At 50.3% G+C, this 21,442-nt stretch overlaps 1 protein-coding gene across 1 annotated transcript in view; it reads left to right on the top strand.

Annotated features, from left to right (window-relative positions):
- The window catches only part of LOC135975580 (E-selectin-like), a 30,763-nt gene extending 9,847 nt beyond the window's left edge, over positions 1-20,916 (top strand). The window contains exons 2-5 of the mRNA XM_065566904.1: positions 6-96; positions 7,525-7,914; positions 10,488-10,595; positions 16,054-20,916. Coding sequence (XP_065422976.1) covers positions 6-96; positions 7,525-7,914; positions 10,488-10,595; positions 16,054-16,808 — 1,344 coding nt within the window. The 3' untranslated portion in view covers positions 16,809-20,916. The remainder of the gene's footprint in view (positions 1-5; positions 97-7,524; positions 7,915-10,487; positions 10,596-16,053) is intronic.
- The last annotated feature ends 526 nt before the right edge of the window (positions 20,917-21,442 follow it).

The following is a 21,442-nucleotide window of genomic DNA, read 5'->3' as shown; positions in this document are numbered from 1 at the left end:
CCCAGGGCAGCGCCGGAGGACTCTGCTCCAGTCCAAGGGCTTGGGGATGTGGCTGGACTGTCACCCGACTCCTGTGCTTTGCTGCCATTCGCTGGGGTAAGCCTTCCTGCAGCTCTTTGATGGCCTGCCGCTGCCCCTGCCAGGGGAGAATTCACAGACGTATCCTGGGAAAGCCCTGGAAGGGGAGTGGCATTGTTGTGGCAACATCAGTCACTCCTGGTCTGCTCAGGGACATTTCACTGCCAGGCCCATTGAAACCGTTTCATTTGGGCCACATTCCCACCTGGGGGTGATTATTTAGGGACCTAAATCCTATTCCTCCTAATCTCTTCTCTTGGCTTTTGGCCCCTCGTGTATCCCAGAAAGCAGTAGAGTCCCTAGCAATTACCTGAGAAACACGGCCCCCTGAGGCTGAGGGAGCCAGGCGCTTCCACCCTAGTTACAATGGAGAGGCCTTCACACGGGCCTGCACGGCTTCCCAAGACAGCTCACAGTTCCCCAGCCAGGCCAGGGGCCGATGAACTCCTCCGTACAGGCATGGTCCAGGCTAGCCCTCCCCTCTGCAAGTGCTTCCCTGGGCCTGCTGACTGCATTGAGAAAGTCCCAACCCCATTTCCAGCACCGGCACCAGCAGCAGTGCGAGTTTTGGTGCAGACAGAGTGCAGGGGGTTGGCACCTGTCGTGGATTAGAGAGTCTGGGCCATGCCCCAGCCTTTAAACCAGGCCCTGGGAGTAACCCCTTTAGTGTGCCAGACTTCCAAGGTCAGGCCACGTGACTATTACTGCAGGCCAGGGCCTTCGGACTCCAGCTCCCCTGTTTCTCACGTAGTGACAGGTTTCAGAGTAGCAGCCATGTTATTCTGTATTCGCAAAAAGAACAGGAGTACTTGTGGCACCTTAGAGATTAACAAATTTATTTGAGCATAAGCTATTGTGGGCTACAGCCCACTTCATCAGATGCATAGAATGGAACATATAGTAAGAAGATATATATACATACAGAGAACATGAAAAGGTGGGAGTTGCCCTACCAATTCTAAGAGGCTAATTAATTTTTTACAATGTGGTAGGCGTGTCGGGACAATGCCACGTCTGGTTTCCGCCTTAGGGCTCTGAACCGCTGACGGGCATGCTCAGGTGTTAGCCCCATTCTAATTCTGGCCTTTTGTTTAAAAGGTTCGTAGTCGTTCAGGTGTTCTTTAGGCATTTCATCTGCCACCTCTGCTACAGCCTGGAATGGAACCCACAATTCCTGAGGTCTCTGCTGTCAGCAAATAGCTGTGAAATCCCCTGGCAAAATGTGTGTCTCATCTCCCTCTAGTGCTGGCCCATAGGGAGTATGACAACCTGCTACTGCTATTGGCTCCTCCATTCGCTCAAGTGGCCGAGGTCTGTGCACGGGATCTCAGGATTTTAACCCTGCTGCTGATCCATATCGGTGTCACTATGATGCCACGTGATGGATCTTCTGTTTTTTACAGTTTGCTTTTTAAAAACCGTAGGAAGTTATAGACACACACACACACACACACACACACACACAACAGAAAAACCTACTTTAAAAGAACATTGTTAACATTCATACAGGCCAGGGCTTTATAAAGCAGCGCACAAGCGACCAGGGAGCTTTGCGAACAGGGGCTGTTAACAGGGAGTTTCGGAAGGGAGTTTGGAAGGGGAGCAGGAAGGGGGCGAGGGTCCCTTGCCAGTTCCATCTGTTTTCTCTTGATTCCCCTTAATACCTATAAAGCAACTACATTCATAACTTTTTGCTTAAACAACCCTTTCAGCTGACAGGGGGCTGCAGACGGGAGTTTGACAGAGGGAGGCTTACGATGGTTAGGAAGACCCGCAACACCTGTGCCAGCACTGCTACTGTCTCCTCCACCTGTGCCTGTAGCCAGACAGAGTGCCTAAGCATGGATGCCTCTACCCAGATCCTGGTGTGGTTTTGCAAAGACTGTAACTTGCAATTTCCACTTACTGATATCCAGGCTGGGGGGACCATCCAATGTGAGAGGTGCCTGCTGGTGGAATCTCTCAGGCAGCAGGTGGGAGAGCTACAGGAGGAGGTGGCTAGGTTGAGGAGCATCCGTATCCACGAGCAATTCCTCGACAGTGTCCATGTGGAGACAGCTGAGGTAGCTGTCCCAGTACACAGGACTGCTGATACACCACTGGTGGAGGAGGAGATGGCTCAGGGTGGACACTGGCAGCTGGTTACTTCTGGCAGCAGGCAGTGCTCCACCCTTGCTCCGAACCCTCCTGCCGTGGTTATAGGTAACCGTTATGCTCTTCTTGATACAGGAAAGAAGGAATCACTCCCTACAGTAAAGGAGGAGAAGCCTCGTACCCCTAAGGCTGGAGAGTCTGCTGCCACCACTGCGAATAGGAAACGTAGGGTAGTGGTGGTCGGAGACTCTCTGCTGAGGGGGACGGAGGCACCCATCTGTCGCCCTGACATTTCATCTCGGGAGGTATGCTGCCTGCCGGGGGCCCGTATCAGAGACGTTACGGAGGCTTTGTCGAGGATTATCCAGCCCTCTGACTACTACCCCATGCTACTCATCCATGTGGGCACAAATGATACTGCGCGGTGTGACACTGAGCGGATCAAGAGTGACTACAGGGCTCTGGGGGTACGGTTGAAGGAGTTTGGAGCGCAGGTGGTATTCTCTTCAATTCTTCCTGTCAAAGGTAGGGGCCCGGGCAGAGACAGATGCATCATGGAGGTGAATGCCTGGCTGCGAAGATGGTGTCGCCAGGAGGGCTTTGGCTTCCTAGACCACGGGATGCTATTCGAGGAAGGACTGCTAGGCAGAGATGGCGTTCACCTTTCGAGGAGAGGAAAGACCCTATTCGGACACAGACTGGCTAACCTAGTGAGGAGGGCTTTAAACTAGGTTCGACAGGGACAGGTGAGCAAAGCCCACAGGTAAGTGGGGAACATGGAGACCGGGGAGATGGGTTGGAAACAAGAGGGAGTGTGGGCTATATTGGCAGAGAGAAAGGAGAGTCAGGACAAAACTGGGAGGAAAGATCAAACCAGTATCTTAGATGCCTATATACAAATGCGAGAAGTATGGGGAATAAGCAGGAAGAACTGGAAGTGCTAATAAATAAATACAACTATGACATTGTTGGCATCACAGAAACTTGGTGGGATAATACACATGATTGGAATGTTGGTGTGGATGGGTACAGCTTGCTCAGGAAGGATAGACAGGGGAAAAAGGGAGGAGGTGTTGCCTTATATATTAAAAATGTACACACTTGGACTGAGGTAGAGATGGACATAGGAGATGGAAGTGTTGAGAGTCTCTGGGTTAGGCTTAAAGGGGCAAAAAACAAGGGAGATGTCATGCTAGGAGTCTACTACAGGCCACCTAACCAGGTGGAAGAGGTGGATGAGGCTTATTTCAAGCAACTAACAAAATCATCCAAAGCCCAAGATATGGTGGTGATGGGGGACTTCAACTATCCGGATATATGTTGGGAAAATAACACAGCGGGGCACAGACTATCCAACAAATTCTTGGACTGCATTGGAGACAACTTTTTATTTCAGAAGGTTGAAAAAGCTACTAGGGGGGAAGCTGTTCTAGACTTGATTTTAACAAATAGGGAGGAACTCGTTGAGAATGTGAAAGTAGAAGGCAGCCTGGGTGAAAGTGATCATGAAATCATAGAGTTTGCAATTCTAAGGAAGGGTAGAAGGGAGAACAGCAAAATAGAGACAATGGATTTCAGGAAGGCAGATTTTGGGAAGCTCAGAAAGCTGATAGGTAAGGTCCCATGGGAATCAAGACTGAGGGGAAAAACAACTGAGGAGAGTTGGCAGTTTTTCAAAGGGACACTATTAAGGGCCCAAAAGCAAGCTATTCCGCTGGTTAGGAAAGATAGAAAATGTGGCAAAAGACCACCTTGGCTTAACCACGAGATCTTGCACGATCTAAAAAATAAAAAGGAGTCATATAAAAAATGGAAACTAGGACAGATTACAAAGGATGAATATAGGCAAACAACACAGGAATGCAGGGGCAAGATTAGAAAGGCAAAGGCACAAAATGAGCTCAAACTAGCTACGGGAATAAAAGGAAACAAGAAGACTTTTTATCAATACATTAGAAGCAAGAGGAAGACCAAAGACAGGGTAGGCCCACTGCTTAGTGAAGAGGGAGAAACAGTAACAGGAAACTTGGAAATGGCAGAGATGCTTAATGACTTCTTTGTTTCGGTCTTCACCGAGAAGTCTGAAGGAATGCCTAACATAGTGAATGCTAATGGGAAGGGGGTAGGTTTAGCGGATAAAATAAAAAAAGAACAAGTTAAAAATCACTTAGAAAAGTTAGATGCCTGCAAGTCACCCGGGCCTGATGAAATGCATCTGAGAATACTCAAGGAGCTAATAGAGGAGGTATCTGAGCCTCTAGCTATTATCTTTGGAAAGTCATGGGAGACGGGAGAGATTCCAGAAGACTGGAAAAGGGCAAATATAGTGCCCATCTATAAAAAGGGAAATAAAAACAACCCAGGTAACTACAGACCAGTTAGTTTAACTTCTGTGCCAGGGAAGATAATGGAGCAAGTAATTAAGGAAATCATCTGCAAACACTTGGAAGGTGGTAAGGTGATAGGGAACAGCCAGCATGGATTTGTGAAGAACAAATCATGTCAAACCAATCTGATAGCTTTCTTTGATAGGATAACGAGCCTTGTGGATAAGGGTGAAGCGGTGGATGTGGTATACCTAGACTTTAGTAAGGCATTTGATACGGTCTCGCATGATATTCTTATCGATAAACTAGGCAAATACAAATTAGATGGGGCTACTATAAGGTGGGTGCATAACTGGCTGGATAACCATACTCAGAGAGTTGTTATTAATGGTTCCCAATCCTGCTGGAAAGGCGTAACGAGTGGGGTACCGCAGGGGTCTGTTTTGGGACCGGCTCTGTTCAATATCTTCATCAACGACTTAGATATTGGCATAGAAAGTACGCTTATTAAGTTTGCGGATGATACCAAACTGGGAGGGATTGCAAGTACTTTGGAGGACAGGGTCATAATTCAAAATGATCTGGACAAATTGGAGAAATGGTCTGAGTTAAACAGGATGAAGTTTAACAAAGACAAATGCAAAGTGCTCCACTTAGGAAGGAAAAATCAATTTCACACATACAGAATGGGAAAAGACTGTCTAGGAAGGAGTACAGCAGAAAGGGATCTAGGGGTTATAGTGGACCACAAGCTAAATATGAGTCAGTGTGATGCTGTTGCAAAAAAAGCAAACATGATTCTGGGATGCATTAACAGGTGTGTTGTGAGCAAGACACGAGAAGTCATTCTTCTGCTCTACTCTGCTCTGGTTAGGCCTCAGCTGGAGTATTGTGTCCAGTTCTGGGCGCCGCATTTTAAAAAAGATGTGGAGAAATTGGAAAGGGTCCAAAGAAGAGCAACAAGAATGATTAAAGGTCTTGAGAACATGACCTATGAAGGAAGGCTGAAAGAACTGGGTTTGTTTAGTTTGGAAAAGAGAAGACTGAGAGGGGACATGATAGCAGTTTTCAGGTATCTAAAAGGGTGTCATAAGGAGGAGGGAGAGAACTTGTTCACCTTAGCCTCTAAGGATAGAACCAGAAACAAAGGGTTTAAACTGCAGCAAGGGAGGTCTAGGTTGGACATTAGGAAAAAGTTCCCAACTGTCAGGGTGGTTAAACACTGGAACAAATTGCCTAGGGAGGTTGTGGAATCTCCGTCTCTGGAGATATTTAAGAGTAGGTTAGATAAATGTCTATCAGGGATGGTCTAGACAGTATTTGGTCCTGCCATGCGGGCAGGGGACTGGACTCTATGACCTCTCGAGGTCCCTTCCAGTCCTATAATCTATGAAAAAAAAAAACATTTCAAAGTCAAGCACTGATACCCTAGGAAATGCCAGAACCCTTGCCTCGCTGAGTGCACAGGATGGACCTACGCTAGGGAATGAACGCAGGTTGTACAGTGAGAAAAGCTGTTGTCTGTAGGAGCCCTACCCCATCTGTTGCAGGAGCTGGAAGGTGTGATGAATGAGGTGGGGGGTGCAAGAAGAGAAAGGATGGTTTCAAGGGTAAGGCTGTTGACTGCCGCCCTGGAGAATTGGATTCTATCCCTGCCTCTGCCCCAGAGTTGCCATGTGATGCTGGGCAAGTCACTTAAACCAAACTTTTCCCGGGTGGCCACTGAATGTGTGTTCCTCACTTTCTGGGTGCTCAAATGGAGACCCTGGGGTCTGATTTGCAGAAGTGCTGAGCACTCACAGCTGCAACTGAAGTCAATGGGAACAGTGCTCTGAACATAGTGCTTTAGAATGCTAAATACTCCAGAAAATCCGGTCCTCGGGGTCTCAAATGCAGATACACAATGTATATCCGCGGGTGCGGATATCTGTGGCTATAAAGTGGATCTCCACGGATTCGCAGGGCTCTAGTGACAGCGAGTGAGACCCACAGGGCCATGGCCAACGACTGGGCCAGGAACCGCAGCGGCGAAAGAAGCAGCATGTCGGGCTGTCGTCGCAGGAGCCAGAACCCAGCCCAGGCAGCTCCTCCGGCATGGCTGTACCTCCACCAGCCCTGCCAGCGGGGCGGGCACTAGACTGACTGGCAGCTGTCTCTGGTCACACTAGTGTGTGCAAGCGGTGTCTCCTGACCGGGAGCATGTGCGCCTGTCTCCCTCGTTGTCACTAGAGCCCTGCATGTCTGTGGTATCTGCTTTAGATCCATGGATATCCGCATCTGTGGAGATAATTATGTATCCGCGCAGGGCTCTACTCAAATGGGACACCCAAAATTACTTCCGGCCTTAATCTCTCTGGTCCAGCTCCTCAAAGGTATTTAGGCACATAACTTGCAATAAAGTCAATGGCTGTTAAGTGCCTAAATACCTTTGAGAACCAGTGCCTCTATGCCTCTGTTCCCATCTGTGAAATGGGGCTAATACCGCCCTCTCATCTCCCAGGGCTGTTGTGAGTATAAACTCATTCATGTCTGTGAAGCACTCAGATACTGGAATGATGAGCGCTATAGAAAAGCCTTTGGGGAAATGAATAATTCTGTCTTCAGAGCAGGGTTTGTATAGTGTGCAGTAAATAAGGCTGGGGCGGGGGAGGGGGGAGGGGTGGTCACACATTGACCAGTGAGGAGAAAACACACTATTGAATAGCTCCTCATTCAGTGAGCACCGTCCATCCTCTGCACCGAGTGAAGCAGTGAGGACCTATAGAAAAATAGTACATTATCATGCCATTCAAGACTATACTATCGTGCATGCGCACAAGGGGGCTGAACTCAGTTACATGGGCAACCTTAATAGTGGCATTTCCTAACGTTTGAGCGCTTGACTTTGCAACCTAAATAATGTTCTTTTAATGCAGTTCCTTTGTGTGTGATATAAGATATAGTCTGGTGTCACCCATCGATAGTCAACTCATAGCTCTGTCACTGACTGTAACACAACTTTGCCTGTTTTTACTCTTTCCAACAGTGCTAGTGACTCAGGTGGAAGTGGGAGCCTGGACCTACCATTATGGTAACAAATCTGATTACTCCTGGGAGCTGGCCAGAGACTTTTGCAGGTCATTCTACACTGACCTCGTAGCAATCCAGAACCAGGGGGAAATTGCTTATCTCAACAATGTCTTACCCCACCATAGAGCATACTACTGGATTGGGCTACGAAAAATAAACAATGTCTGGACGTGGGTTGGTACCAACAAGGCCCTGACGAAGGAGGCTGAGAACTGGGCTAACAAGGAACCCAACAATAAAGGGAGGAACCAAGACTGTGTGGAGATTTACATTAAGAGGGATCGTGATGCTGGAAGATGGAACGATGAGAACTGCCAAAAGAAAAAGAGGGCGCTGTGTTACCAAGGTAACCACCCCACCACTGCCATTCTCTCTGGAAGTGTGGGTCTGTCTAACACGTGTAGGGCTGGGGAGAGTTGCTGGATTGACAGCTCTGGAGAAGTAAGTGCCTAATTGTCCATAGAAGAGTGTCAGTGGGCCGCCCGCCTCCCATGCCCCCTCGTGGTCTGAGGTTGCTCCGCAAGCCACTCTCGCCTCGCCTGGCGGGAGTCTTTCCCTACTGCCTGGAGTCTGTTCTCCCTGGCTCTCAGCCTTCTTCAGCCCTCTGGCTCGGGCTTCCTTCCAGGCCCAAACCCTGCCCCCAGTGAAGGGTTTCCTGCAGAAGCCTCCTGGCTTGTCTCTCCCTGAGCATCCCCCTTCCCTGAAGCTTCCTACCACTTGTCCAGGGACATCAGCTGACCCCTGCTCAGCTGTGCCTACCTGGTAACTAGGGTTGGCTGGCCCCAGGCCTCTAGCCCTTAAAGGGCCAGACACACGGTTACAAAGAGGTACTGTCTGGGCAGAGGAACTTCACCCACCCACCCACCCAGCTAGAGTGCCTCAACCCTCATGTGCAGGGTCAGTCGGTCTCCACGGCCCACCGAGTCCTGACTTCTCTAAGGAGACAGCCACCAAGGGCCTGGTTAGTGGTAGCTGGTGTGAGGCGTTAGTGATATTGTCCCGTGGCCGGCAGCACAGGCCTGCACCCGCTTTGCATGTTAGCTGCTATGTGTAACACCTGTGCCTGGGAGCACTCACTGCTCTCAGTGCCTCGCTGGTTCCTTTGGCTGGGGAGTTAAAGTCCTGCCTTCCACGTTCTCCCTCACAAATGGGCCACGCAGACGGGAGCTGAGCCTGGGCTCTCAATGAGTCTTGCTTTGATCCCTACAGTCGTCTCATCACAAAGTCCCGTTGTAAATTGACATGCCAGGCGCTTGGTTCCAGGAGCACCTGTTCTGAGCCCTGGGGAGATGCAGTGGAGTCTCCTTGCCAAAGAGTTACTACCCTCTTCGGAGTGCAATCAGTGCGGGGGGAGGGGGGCAGGAAGGTCAAAGCACAGCCTGATAGCCAAACGTGGCACACGCTGCCCTCTGATCAATGCCTGGGTGTGTCCCCTGCAGGCCCAGCATGCAACGCTCCATCTCAATCCAGAGGGCAGCCTACCCGTCCAGGTCAGCGCTGTCCACAGGCAGCGCCTCTGGGTCCAGGAGCAGTGTGACCATCTGTGCAAAGCAGCCACTGCCTCCAAGCTTCTGGCAAGGTGCCAGCGCCACCTGGCTGGGCAAAGCTTGGGTGCCCAGGATGGTAGGGTTATCATCCGTCCGTATTTCCCCGGACATGTCCGGCTTTTGAGTCTCTAAATAGCCGTCCGGGAGGAATTGGTAACAAGGTTAAAATGTCCGGGGAGGTTTTCTCCCTCGCCTCCCTCCCTCCCATGCAGAGTGTGGCTGCTGATTGGGCGGCTAGGCCGATTGACCCACTCCCATTGGCCTCCAGCAGCCAGAGCCCTCCCCTGCTCCCCCCTCCCTCTCTCTGTAGTCCTATGTAACACACAAACCGACCCACGTGGAGCCAGAATGGTAAGAGGAGTTGGGGGGGGCAGTCAGGGAGCAGGGGAGTGTTGGATGGGTCCCCAGCCTCCACCTGCCGTCCCGCCTCTGTGCATCCCCCCCTCCAACACTCCAAACCCCCCAGCCCCAGCCCTCATCCCCACACACCCTAATCCTCTGCTCCATCCCTGAGCCCCCTCCTGCATCATGAACCCCTCATCCCCAGATCCACAGCCCTCACCCCTGCATCCCCTCCTATCCCCAAACTCCCTCCCAATCCCCCTGCCTCCTTCCCACACACCCCCTCCTGCCCTCAAACTTCCTCCCAAAGCCTGCACCCCCTCCCTTTGTACTGCCTCTCACCCCCAAACTCCATCCCAGAGCCTGCACCCCTCACCCCCTCTTGCACACCCACCCCCTGCCCCAGCCCAGAGCCTGCACCCAGCACCCAAACTCTATCCCAGAACCTGCACCCCTCCTGCACCCTAATCCCCAGCCCAGGACCTGCACCCCAGACCTCCTCCCCCCTCCCAACCCCCCTCCCAAAGCCTTAGGCAGGTGGGGTGGGGGGTTCTGGGCACCACCAAAATTTCTACAACCCTGCCACCCATACGAGTGGATAAGGGTCAGGGCAGTCAGGGGACAGGTAGGGTCCTGGGGGGGCAGTTAGGGTAGGGGGTTCTCAGCAGGGGGCACTCAGGGGACAAGAAGCAGGGGGGGGTTGGGGTTCTGAGGGGAGCAGTCAGGGGGTGGGAAGTGGGAGGGAGTGGATGGGGCGGGGCTCCCCCCCCCCCCCCCAAGTGTCCTCTTTTTTGTTTGTGGAAATATGGTAACCCTACAGGATGTTATCTAGGCCCCGAGTGCTCTTGCAGGGCCGGAGCCAAGGCCTTTGAAAGCAGGTTTTTAACCCATGACTTTAACAGGCTCTGACAGAATCCCGCAGTGAAGAAATGCAGCAGGGATGGAGTGCAGGATCCAGGCAGTGGCGCGGGGTCTGACTGGGCTCTAAGGAGTTGTTAGGGTGGATCCTAACCCAGCTGTATCTCTGCAGCGTCTTGCCAGCGTTCCTCCTGCAGCCAGCGTGGCGAGTGCCTGGAGACCATCGGGAACTACACCTGTGATTGCTACCCTGGTTTCTACGGGCCTGAGTGTGAACACGGTAAGGGCAGTCGAACAGGGGCACTAGGGGAGGGAGCCCCGCTGCAGGGCCTGCTACAGTCACTGCATTTACTTTCTGGAGGGTCCCAACTCCCCCTGAGGGCATACCTGGCTCTGTAGAGGGTCGTTGGGGAAGAAGGCCTCTGTCAGGACTTGCAGCTCCTCTGTGCTCGGGTCTGTAAATGGCCCTGGCAGTCCTGGACAGACCTCTGCTCCCTCAGGGTCTGCAGCAGCCTCCCAGCTCTGTGGGTTTCTTGTCTTGGGTTGGCTGTAGGGTTCCGTTGTTGAAGCTGATGGTGGTGTCCAGGAAGTTGATGCTAGTGTGGGAGTGTTCCCCAGAGAGTTTAATGGCTGGATGGGTGGTGGTTGTTGAAGTTGTGATGGAAATCTGTGTGGGAGTTTAAGCGTTGCATTTTGCTGCGGTTCTGGGAGTACGTCTCCCAGACCCGAGGAAGAGCTTGATGGAGCGAAAGCTCGTCTCTCTCACCAACAGAAGTTGGTCCAATAATAGCTATTCCCTCACCCACCTTGTCTCTCTAATATCCTGGGACTGACACAGCTACAGTGCACTCAACGTGATGGCATTTCTCTTGGTCTGTGACACAATAACTTGAAACACCGCAGCCCATCAATTCCAACATTTCAGGGAGTATTGAAGGCATCACTGGGCAGAACTCTGTTGATATTGGGGAAATCAGAAAACCCAAAGAGGGAAAAGTGGGGGACACGTGGAGTGCCTGCTCTGTTTAGCAGAATAACACCTTGGAGCAAAGCCACCTCTGTAACTGTCTAAATCAGGGGTGTCAAACTCAATTGCACAGGGGGCCAAAACTCAAAACTCGCGGGCCGAACAGTATAACCATTTATTTAACAGACTAAATATTTTTGTTTTTTAACCATTAATATGAACCAAAATACAGGATATCATTCCAAAATAAATACATTTCAACTTAAAATATTTTGCTCTTCATAAAAAAATATCCTGTCAATACAATACATTCAAAATCTGTACATGCTGGAATATTAAAAAATCTGAAAATATAAATAAAAAATTGAATGTAAAGCAAAAGTATAATCATAACAAATCATAACATTCCATTTTCTTGTCCTATTTAGTCAGAGCCTGATACTTGGAGTCTTTTCTTTGCAACAAGTTCGTTTATGTTTGGGGTTAGGTTCTGTGTTGTGAAGATTCTCAGGATCGATTGCAGGTGTTCATCAGTGAGGCGACTCCTGTGTGACGTTTTGTTAATTTTCATCACAGAGAACAGCTGCTCGCACAGATATGTGCTGCCAAACATGGACAGGATTCGAGCCGCATGTTGGCGGAGCTGCGGCATCGCTTCAGGAATGAAGCGAGTGAACTGTGCTGGCCCCGCAGTGTCGTACTTTGCCTTCAGTGTCCCGTTACATTGCAGTTCTATCAGCTCCATCTGCATTTCTACAGGTGCGGTTTCCACATCGACTGCAAATGGGTTGCGAAGCAGCTCGAAGTTACTTTTCTGTGCCTCAAAGTCACTGAAGCGCCGTGCGAACTCAGTGCGCAGCGCGCTGAGTTTTTCAGCAAAGGTGGCATTTGGGAAAACTGTGGCACTTTCTTGGTTCCGTATTACTTGGCAACAGGGAAAGTGAGACAAGTTGCATTGGTGCATTTGTGTCTCCCATAAGCGCAGCTTCACTTGAAATGCCTTCACTGCATCATGCATATCGGTTATTATGTGCTCCCGTCCCTGGAGTTGAAGGTTTAAAGCGCTAAGATGCGACGTTATGTCAGCCAGGAACGCCAACTCACATTTCCACTTTTCATCCCGCAGAACTGTGCAGTCTTTCCCCTTACTGTCCATGAACTGGCAGATTTCCTCTCGCAGCTCAAAGTGTCTTTTGAGAACTTTTCCCCGACTTAGCCACCGGACCTCCGTATGATATGGCATATCGCCAAACTCGCTATCTATTTCCCGCAGAAAAGACTGGAATTGGCGGTGATTTAAACCGTGGGCTCTGATAAAGTTGACGGTTTGTGTTACAGTGTTCATCACATGATCCATTTTTAGGACTTTAGCACTCAGCGATTCCTGGTGTATGATGCAGTGATACACTGTCAACTCACCGGCACAGTTCTCCTCCCGCATCTTTGAGCGCATCCTTCCCACCAGTCCATTTTTTTCACCACACATAGCAGGTGCGCCATCTGTTGTAAGTCCAACGAGTTTTTCCCACGGCAGTTTCATGTCGGTTACACTTTGAAATACATTTCCAAAGATGTCTTCTCCTTTCGTTGTCCCGTGCATCGATTTAATGTCCAGTATTTCCTCTGTTACGCACAAATTGGAATCCACACCACGGATAAATATCGCCAGCTGTGCAGTGTCAGTCGCGTCAGTAGTTTCATCCACGGCAAGGGAGTATGCAACAAAATCTTTTGCTCTTTCAATCAACTGTGTTTTCAAATCAGTCGCCATCTCACAAACCCGATTAGCAACAGTGTTTCTGCTGAGGCTTACATTTGCAAACGCTCGCGTTTTATCTGGACAAAGGACGTCGCACACTTTCATCATACAATTCTTTACGAATTCCCCCTCGGTAAACGGCCGTCCTGATTTGGCGATCTCTTCGGCCACAATGAAACTTGCTTTCACAGCAGCTTCACTTTGTGATTTTGCTTTGGTGAAAAACGTCTGCTGGGATGTCAAATTCTTCTTCAACTCCTCTACCTTTTGTAGCTTCTGTCCTGCGCTCAGGTTTTTGAATTTGTTCTCATGTTTCGTCTCGTAGTGCCGTCTTAGGTTATACTCCTTCATTACAGCGATATTACTCCCGCAAAGGAGACACACTGGTTTACCTGCAATTTCAGTAAACATATACTCATTCTCCCACCGGCTTTGAAAGCCTCGGTTTTCAGAATCAATTTTTCTCTTGGCCATTGTTGGGGTCTAGCTTTGATTTGAGATTAGCGTTGTATACATCAACAGACCGCGAACTTGAACCGCGGCTTGCCGTTGGCGGCAATTGCACTGCATCATGGGATTTGTAGTGTGTGTTATTGGGGCGTCATATCACAGGGCCATTAAAAACAGATATATAAAACGATTTCGCGGGCCGGATATAATTGTATGGCGGGCCGGATGTGGCCCGCGGGCCTTGAGTTTGACACATGTGGTCTAAATCAAAGAACCAGTTTGTGGCACCAATTAACACTTCCCAGTAGAAAAACATTCCCATCTCATCTCTGCTCCTTCCCCCAGTAGAGTGTAACATGCTGACACTGGATGATTTATGTCCCGGGCAGGAAGAGGAGAAATAATAACAATGGGGGAAAGGAGGAGGGGAAGTCAGACAGAGCCCCTGACATGGGGAGGTTGGGGGACCTGGTCTGGGGATAATGCTGGAATGAGGATACAGCCAAAGCCCCAAGCATGCAGGGAGAATGGGGGACCCTGGAATGGTGGAAAGGGAGAGAATTAGGGCACAGAATGCTCCTGGCTTGGGGCAGAATTGGGGACTGTGGCATGTGGGGGGTGGAAGAAATGGGGGAGACACAGAGCTCCTGGCAAAAGGGTGGGGGCTAGGGAGTCCCTGAAATAGAGAGGGGTGGGAGGGTGGCACCCAGGGACCTTGTGGGGGACAGAGGGATGCAAAGAGTCCCTGGTGCATGCAATGTGCTTGACTTACAGAAGTAACAAAACATGGGCATCTCTCTAGTTTAGCCCCCGAAGAGTCCAACCCAAACCCACAAAGGGCCGAGCAGAGTCAGGATAAAGTTGTATGCTCAGTAATAGGTTGTTATTGAATGTTTGCTTTGCAATAGTGCTTAGAGGCCTCAACCAACATGTGGGGCTGACTGTGCTAGGCCCTGTACACTAGAGCGATTTCAGTTTGTGAGAAGTTTCATTGTTTCAGAATTGGCTTCATTCCAAACCAAGACGGATCAGGACTGCACCCGGGCCAGGGACCCGAGGACTTCCAGAGTCCCAGAGGCCAGTTACAAGTAGAGCAGCCTGGGGAGTCACTGGCCCAGGACTCTAGAGGCCCTGGGATCTCCAGCCCGGGGCAGTCTGCATGGCGGAGCGACCCCAGAGCTGCACCCTGGGGAGCTGGTCCTGGAATTTCCAGGCTTCCAGCTCCATGACAGGGACACTGGAAGTGCCAAGAGCCCTGGCTTGAGCAGGGAGCCTAGCAGACAACAAGAGCCCCTAGAGACCTGGCTCTGCCACAGCGTGGGGAGCCCACTCGCCCCGAGACTCGACTCCCGACTCCCTGAGCTGGGGCTCGTGGGACAGAAGAATATAAGAACGGCCAGACTGGGTCAGACCAAAGGTCCATCTAGCCCAGTATCCTGTATTCTGACAGTGGCCAGTGCCAGGTGCCCCAGAGGGAATGAACAGAACAGGAATCATCCAGTGATCCATCCCCTGTAGCTCATTCCCAGCCTCTGGCATCCCCATCCCCGCCCATCCTGGCTAATAGCCATTGATGGACCATCCTCCAAGCACTTATCTAGTTCTTTTTTGAACCCTGTGGCTCTTGGAACACCAACAGAAACCAGTGTGTGTTTTGATGAAAGTGGAGTCAAATCTGTAATAAATTTGGCGAATCAGTTCTCTTCAGTGCATTGGCATTTTCAGTCTAAGCTAAGTTTTGCCAGAACATTTGCAATCAGCTCTACTGTAGATGGACATGGTGTGAGAGCCCCTGAGCCAAAGAATTTACACTCTAAAGAGACAAGACAGACAAAAGGGGGAGAACGGGCAGATGTACTAACAGTAGATTGGGAAGTGAGACAGAAAGATTAAAGGACTAAATCCACACAGGGCTTTAGGCCCTTAAATCCAACATCTGGGGGCCATGGAGATCCTCAAAACCCCTGCTCAGCTGCCGCCTGGCCCTGGAGCTGCTGAAGTTTCCACCAGTAAAACCATCGCTAAAGACTTGCTGACACTCTCTCGCTATGCTGTAACCACAGCCCTGCCCTGAATAACAGTTGCACCCTGATTCTCACTCCCCTGCCTTGCCAGCAGAAGTGCATCACGTCTCAGAACTGCCCATTCCACGTCCTTCAGGGAATCCCATTTTTCTATAACAAAGGAGAATTGGCCACCCTCTCTCTTGCCCTGCATTGGGCTGGTGGAGGGAAATAGGTCTCAAGAAGGGTTTGAATGTAAGGAATTTGGCAGGCGTGTCAGGCATACACAAGGTTCGGGTAAGATGTCACATTGCTGGAGGGGGTTTGTCTAGACTGAAGCTTCTGGGGTTACCTGCTCACTAAACAGAGCAGAAAAGTCTTGACATGCACGATACAGCTCTATATGGGGCCAAACGAAACATCCGTTTAAACTCTTAACAAGCAGGAGAAACTAAATAGCAGGACTGGAAAGATTCATTTTGTACATCTGCCCTTGTCTGCTGGCACATTGAACTATTTCTCAATGAAGGTGCCATCATCTGTGTTTCTCTTTCTGCAGAAATTACCGACCTGATGGTGAATCAAACCCCAACCAGTGTCAGTGATTTCGAAGGCTCAGAACTTACCATGAATTGTATATTCAAGACAGTCAATAACAGCACCATGTATGTGCGATGGTATAACTATGGGACGGAGGCACTAAAGACAGAGCTGGTGAATGACAGCGATGTGATCACAATCCTGCATTTGGACAATGGGTTTGCCTCTCTCACTTTGAAGAATGCGAATTCATCTAATACAGGAACCTACGTGTGTGAGGTGGGGATCACAGCAAGGAACCTGTCTGTGTCAGGAGCCGGAACCCAGGTGACCATCAGTAAGTGTCAGCAGTCTCCTATGTGCTTCCTACTACGAGACCCAGATACTATCAGTTCCCCACAGAGCAACAGAGCAGGGAAAACCGCGCTGAGAGCAGTGCTTAATCTGTGCCAGGGCTTGCCAGGCCTGGCAATCCATAGCCCCGGCCCTCCTGGGCTTGCGGCATCAGTTATGAGCTTGAAAACCAGCAAAAGTTGGTTCAATAAGAGATTGCCTGCCTCACCCTCCTTGTCTGTGTTTTACGAGTGTCAGTCACCCTGGTACTGGAACTCTGCATGGGCTGGTAGCTGTGAGCTCTGCTACCAGCGCCACAATGTGTGTGCCCGGCACCCTGAAATGCAGATGTTATGCAGCTCACTACCACCATCTATTGGTGAAGAGGAGAAAGAGCAGCCAACAGCTGCTCCATCAGCTGTTTACCCAGAACTCCAGTGACAAACTGCTCAGAGAAGGAACTCTGCCGCCCTCTGTCAGCAAACAGGGGAAAGTACAGCTAAAGAACTCATTGCCTAAGCTTTACCTGAAATCCTCCATGACGTTTTGGGTCCTCACCAGGACTGTACCCGAGCCCCAAGTTGGTCACATAATGGGACTGAACGGAGACAGAGGAGAACAAGGCTCCTACCTAGTGGCAAGAACTCCGCGCAGGGGTCCTGTCATCCTCTCCACTGAGGACTTTGCAAAGGGATGGCACTGTGGAGACTTCCCAGCAAGAGGTGGCATTGAGGGGGATCTTGGCTGAAGCTGCAGTAGAGGGAAGTGAACTCCAGTGAAGGACCCTGACACAGCACCAGTACAGCTGAGATCACTATAGCTGGGATAGGTGCTGGGGAAGGGGCTCACAAGAATTGACAAGACCCTTCCCTGAGGGAAACCTGGAAGCTGAAAGTTTCTGCTTTGGGTCTCCCCAAACTGAATTGCCTTGAAATCCCTCTCCAGGGCAGCTCTCATGTGCCAGGGCATGTAGCCGAGATCACAGCTTGACCAGCCACTCCGTAAGACAGCTTGGTGGGTCACTGCTCTTCCCAGCAGGGTCTCCATCTATTTTAAAGCAGCCCCACCCCCGTCCACCTGCCCATTCGTGAGGGGATTTGAAGTGAAAATGGGGTCATAGCACAGTCAGGTCCCAGCACAGGTGAACCCTGTTAGGAACACTCCCACCAGCCCCACGCCCTATCACAGGAGCAGAAAGCCATGTACTAAGGGGGCACAGAGGGGTCACTAGTATTAGCTCCATTTTACAGATGGGAGAATCTGAGACAAAGGAGAAGTGACTTGCCCAAAGCCACAAAGGGAGTCTAGCAGAGAGCCAGGTTAGGACTCCAGGATCCCGTTCCATTAGATACCCTGCCTCCCTTGATTCTTGTGTTTCTTGTCCTGACGTCAGTCACCTGTTGAGACCTGGGAGTTCAGAGGGGAGCCTCCTGCCCCAGAGCTACCATGTCCCAAGAAATAATGACTCAATATGGGGATGGCAGCAGCTTGTCCCCCAATATTGCACCACAGGAGATACAACACTGGAATGACAGCAACACACTCTGGTCCCAGGGAGAAGGAGCACTGGTGAGCCTGAGAAACCCAGGTTGGCTACACTCAGAAACCGCATTGGCATGTGCAGGGGCAGGCATGTGACAGCAAAGCAAAGGAAGAGCCACCACGGGGAATGGGAAGAAGGTCTCTGAGCAGAACAGCCACCTCCTGTCCTTTGCTCCACAGCCCTAGGAGTGGCCCAGTTGGTGACTTCAGACAGCACTGCACACTGCCACCACCACAGTGCCACCGATGGCATCTGGTCACCGGTCTCCTGGGAGCCTCCAACAATCCCAGCCTACGGTTCTAGCCTACTGCAGAGCTATCATCCTGAGCCTGCAGGCAGGCAGAAACAATAGCTCAGAGATGTGAGCTGCTCAGTGCATCATAACAGAAGTGTTAATTCTGTACCAACTTGAGAATGTCTACGTTAACTATTTCATTGCTGATCATTTGAACAGCCAACCAGCGTGTTTATCTCACAAATGGGAACTAGTGAGAAGATTCCCCAGCCAATTTTCATTTGCATTTTCAATACTAAACTCTGCAGGACAAGCACAATTAAAAATTGAGAGACAGCATAAAAACAAACAGCACAGGGGATGCTGTACTGATCATATGGACATAATTAAAAGGCATCCACTGTTAAAACATCACCATAGCTACTGCAAGCTCCTCAGCTTGTAGCGTTTCAGCAACATAAGACAAAGGTCAATCACATTTCTCCATCAAAACATTTCATACAGAACATTCCTTGTTTGACAAAATGGAAACTTTTTCAGTGTCCATTGAAAAAAGTTTCAAACAGAAATCTGAGCAAGAACAAAAACTGTTAGTTTTCAGCAGAGTATTTTGGTGGGGGGAAATTCCCAGCATCACCAGTGATTGCCTGGTGGGCCAGGGTGACTTTGACCTCACAGGATCTCTTTATGGGGCAGGGTGGTGGTGGCGGCGGCGGCAAGGGAGCCAGAGAGAATGTAGCAATTCTTCTAAACAGGACTGCCATAGTATTTATTTTATCATCTACACCTACTTATTGTCCCATTTCCCCCCATGAGTTCACCAAGCTCTAGAAACCCAAAGTTTATTTTCCTGTCTGTTTGAAGTCTTTACATGGAGGTAGGCCTCAGCCTGTACCTAAACTCTCCCAAATTCAGGGGCTTCTTTTCCAAGGGGTCACTTCACCACAGACCCATCTGATGCTGTCTTTAGTACAGTCTGTTGCTCTTTAGCACGGCTTTTCCTTCCTGCAGTGGAGTGAGCTGGGTCTGACATAGGTCCCAGACCTCTCCCACCACCAGCAGCCTCTGAGAAGATTGGTGGTTAATTGGAGCCACAGGACCATGCCCTACTTTTCACGTTCAGGGGTAGTCTATTCTCTACAGCTGCTGGGGTTGTTGGTGGGTTTTTTGCTGCCTTCCACTCATATGATAGCTCCCTCGGTCACATCCAGCCAACTCTCCACAGGGATCCTGCTGCAATATTGAGGTCAAGCCCACTGTCGACTATAGAATGCCTTGTTTATAGCCAATGGGAACGTGATAGGGAAGGGAGAATCTGGGCAGGAAGACAATGGGGAATTGGGGACACACAAACAACTAGGAGAAGAATGGGTAGCACCTGCCTGTGAACCTTTATGGGCACAGGCAGAGAACATGACCCAGCAGGCAGGACAAATGGCAGTGGGATTTGGACATGATCTAACCTATCTCCCACCATGCTTCCTTGCCCCTAGATAAGCATCCAACTCAACCTCCCTCTCCACCTCCACAGCTGTTCTCACTGAACATCTGCAGTCATGTCTTCCTGGCTGACCCCCCATCCAGTCCCGCAGTTGGACTTTGCCAGCATGCCCAGTTACAGGTCATTCCGACAACAGTTCTTCTCTTGGTTAACAACAAACACCCCTAGGTGCATTGAACTGAGGAGTGTCCATGCTTCTGTTTGACCTGTGATCAGCAAGGCTATGGGTGAACTCCCAGCACTATGGGAGTCACTGGCAAAGTTCCCAGTGACTTCAGTGGGGCTAGAACTTTACCCTGTGCTCCTTCCCCATCACAGCTGGGAACATTCACCCAGCTTTCCTCTGAGTGGGTATGAGGGACGGGGCTGTGTTTTATTGCAGTAGGTCTTATGGGGGTGACAGTGGACCCAGGGGAAATGCCACTTCTCTGCAGTACAGTAGAGTGCAGAGCTCTGAGCTTGTGTGTGAACACTGGGGAGTTAAACCCTGGTTTGCAAGTTTACCTGGGGCACAGGCCTTGGCCCAGCTCTCTGCACCATGGGGAATTTCACCTGATGGGGGAGCTTGTCAATATCCCTTTACTACAGGTGTTTTTAGAAGACTCCTTCATATAGTATTTGAGTCAGACTTTGCTTCTTTGTTAGCACCTGGAGCCAATTAGAAACAGCCAGGGAGCAGGGCAGGAGATTGGGAAGCTTTGGGCCAGAAGGCAAGGCAACCAAAGAACTGCAAGGGAAAAGAGGAAAGTATAACAGGATGGCACCTATCTTTCATGAGCACTCCCTGGTCAAGTGTGTCTGCAGTTTACAAATAATATCAGGCCATATCCCCAGGAAGTTCTCCCTCCCTGGAGACAGTCATTTTCACCCACTGGGTCTCTTCTGGCCCCAGTTAAGCCTCTTAGCAGTTCTGTTCCCCTTCTGGGGGTGCATGACAGTTCAACTGTAAGCCCACTTCTCCAGTGACCTATGGGAGGGGAGGGGACCCAGGCCCACTCACTACTCCAGGTCCCAGCCCAGAAATCCTAAGAATAGCTCCACACACCACAGATACTTCCCTGGGCCACTTTCCCACAGCCCCAGCCTTCACCAATACTTCACCCTTACCTCAGGGCTCTTCTAGGTTCAGCCAGGAGCTCTTCCTCACTGCTAACCAGCACTGAGCTATCCATGGTGCTACTATTCCCTTTGGCCAGCCAAGAGCCCCTCTAGCTCTAACAAGGAACTGACTGATGCAGCCGCTGCAGCTCCTTTTATATGGCCCTCCTGAGCCCTGATTGGCTGCTTTCTGCAGCCTTTTCCTGATTGGTCACTTCCTGCACAGTCTCTCTAGGCTGCTTGGAGGGCTTAGCTCCACTGCTTCTTTCCTGGGATGGATGTGGCAGGACCCTAAGGCCTCCAGCAGGGGGCCTCTGGGCCCAGTCCACCCCGTTGCAGGAAGTAAATGGAGAGAAAAGATAGAAAACAAAAGACAGCAAAAAAAAAAAAGAAAAAAAAAAAGAAAAACACAAAAGACAAGACAAGATCTGATGGAAATAGCCCCAGAAAAGGGGGGATGGAAGAGGAAATAGAATAGATACAGGGAGAGAAAACAAAGGAAACAAGTGGGGAGAGCTGTGATGATTGCAGAGGGTGGGGGAGGGTGACACACTGCTTGTGGAGGGAAGGTCCCGTGTGCAGAGAGATGGGGAAGGGTCATGTGTGGAGGGGGGGAGGACAGCTTATTTTTAAAAAGAAGCACAGAGGCAATGATGAAAGGGGACAGATTTCACTTTCTGTTATTTTTTATTGTCTGT

The sequence above is a fragment of the Chrysemys picta genome, chromosome 14, assembly GCF_011386835.1.
Source record: "Chrysemys picta bellii isolate R12L10 chromosome 14, ASM1138683v2, whole genome shotgun sequence".
NCBI classification, from domain to species: Eukaryota; Metazoa; Chordata; order Testudines; family Emydidae; genus Chrysemys; species Chrysemys picta.
This window is presented reverse-complemented; position numbering and strand designations above follow the sequence as displayed.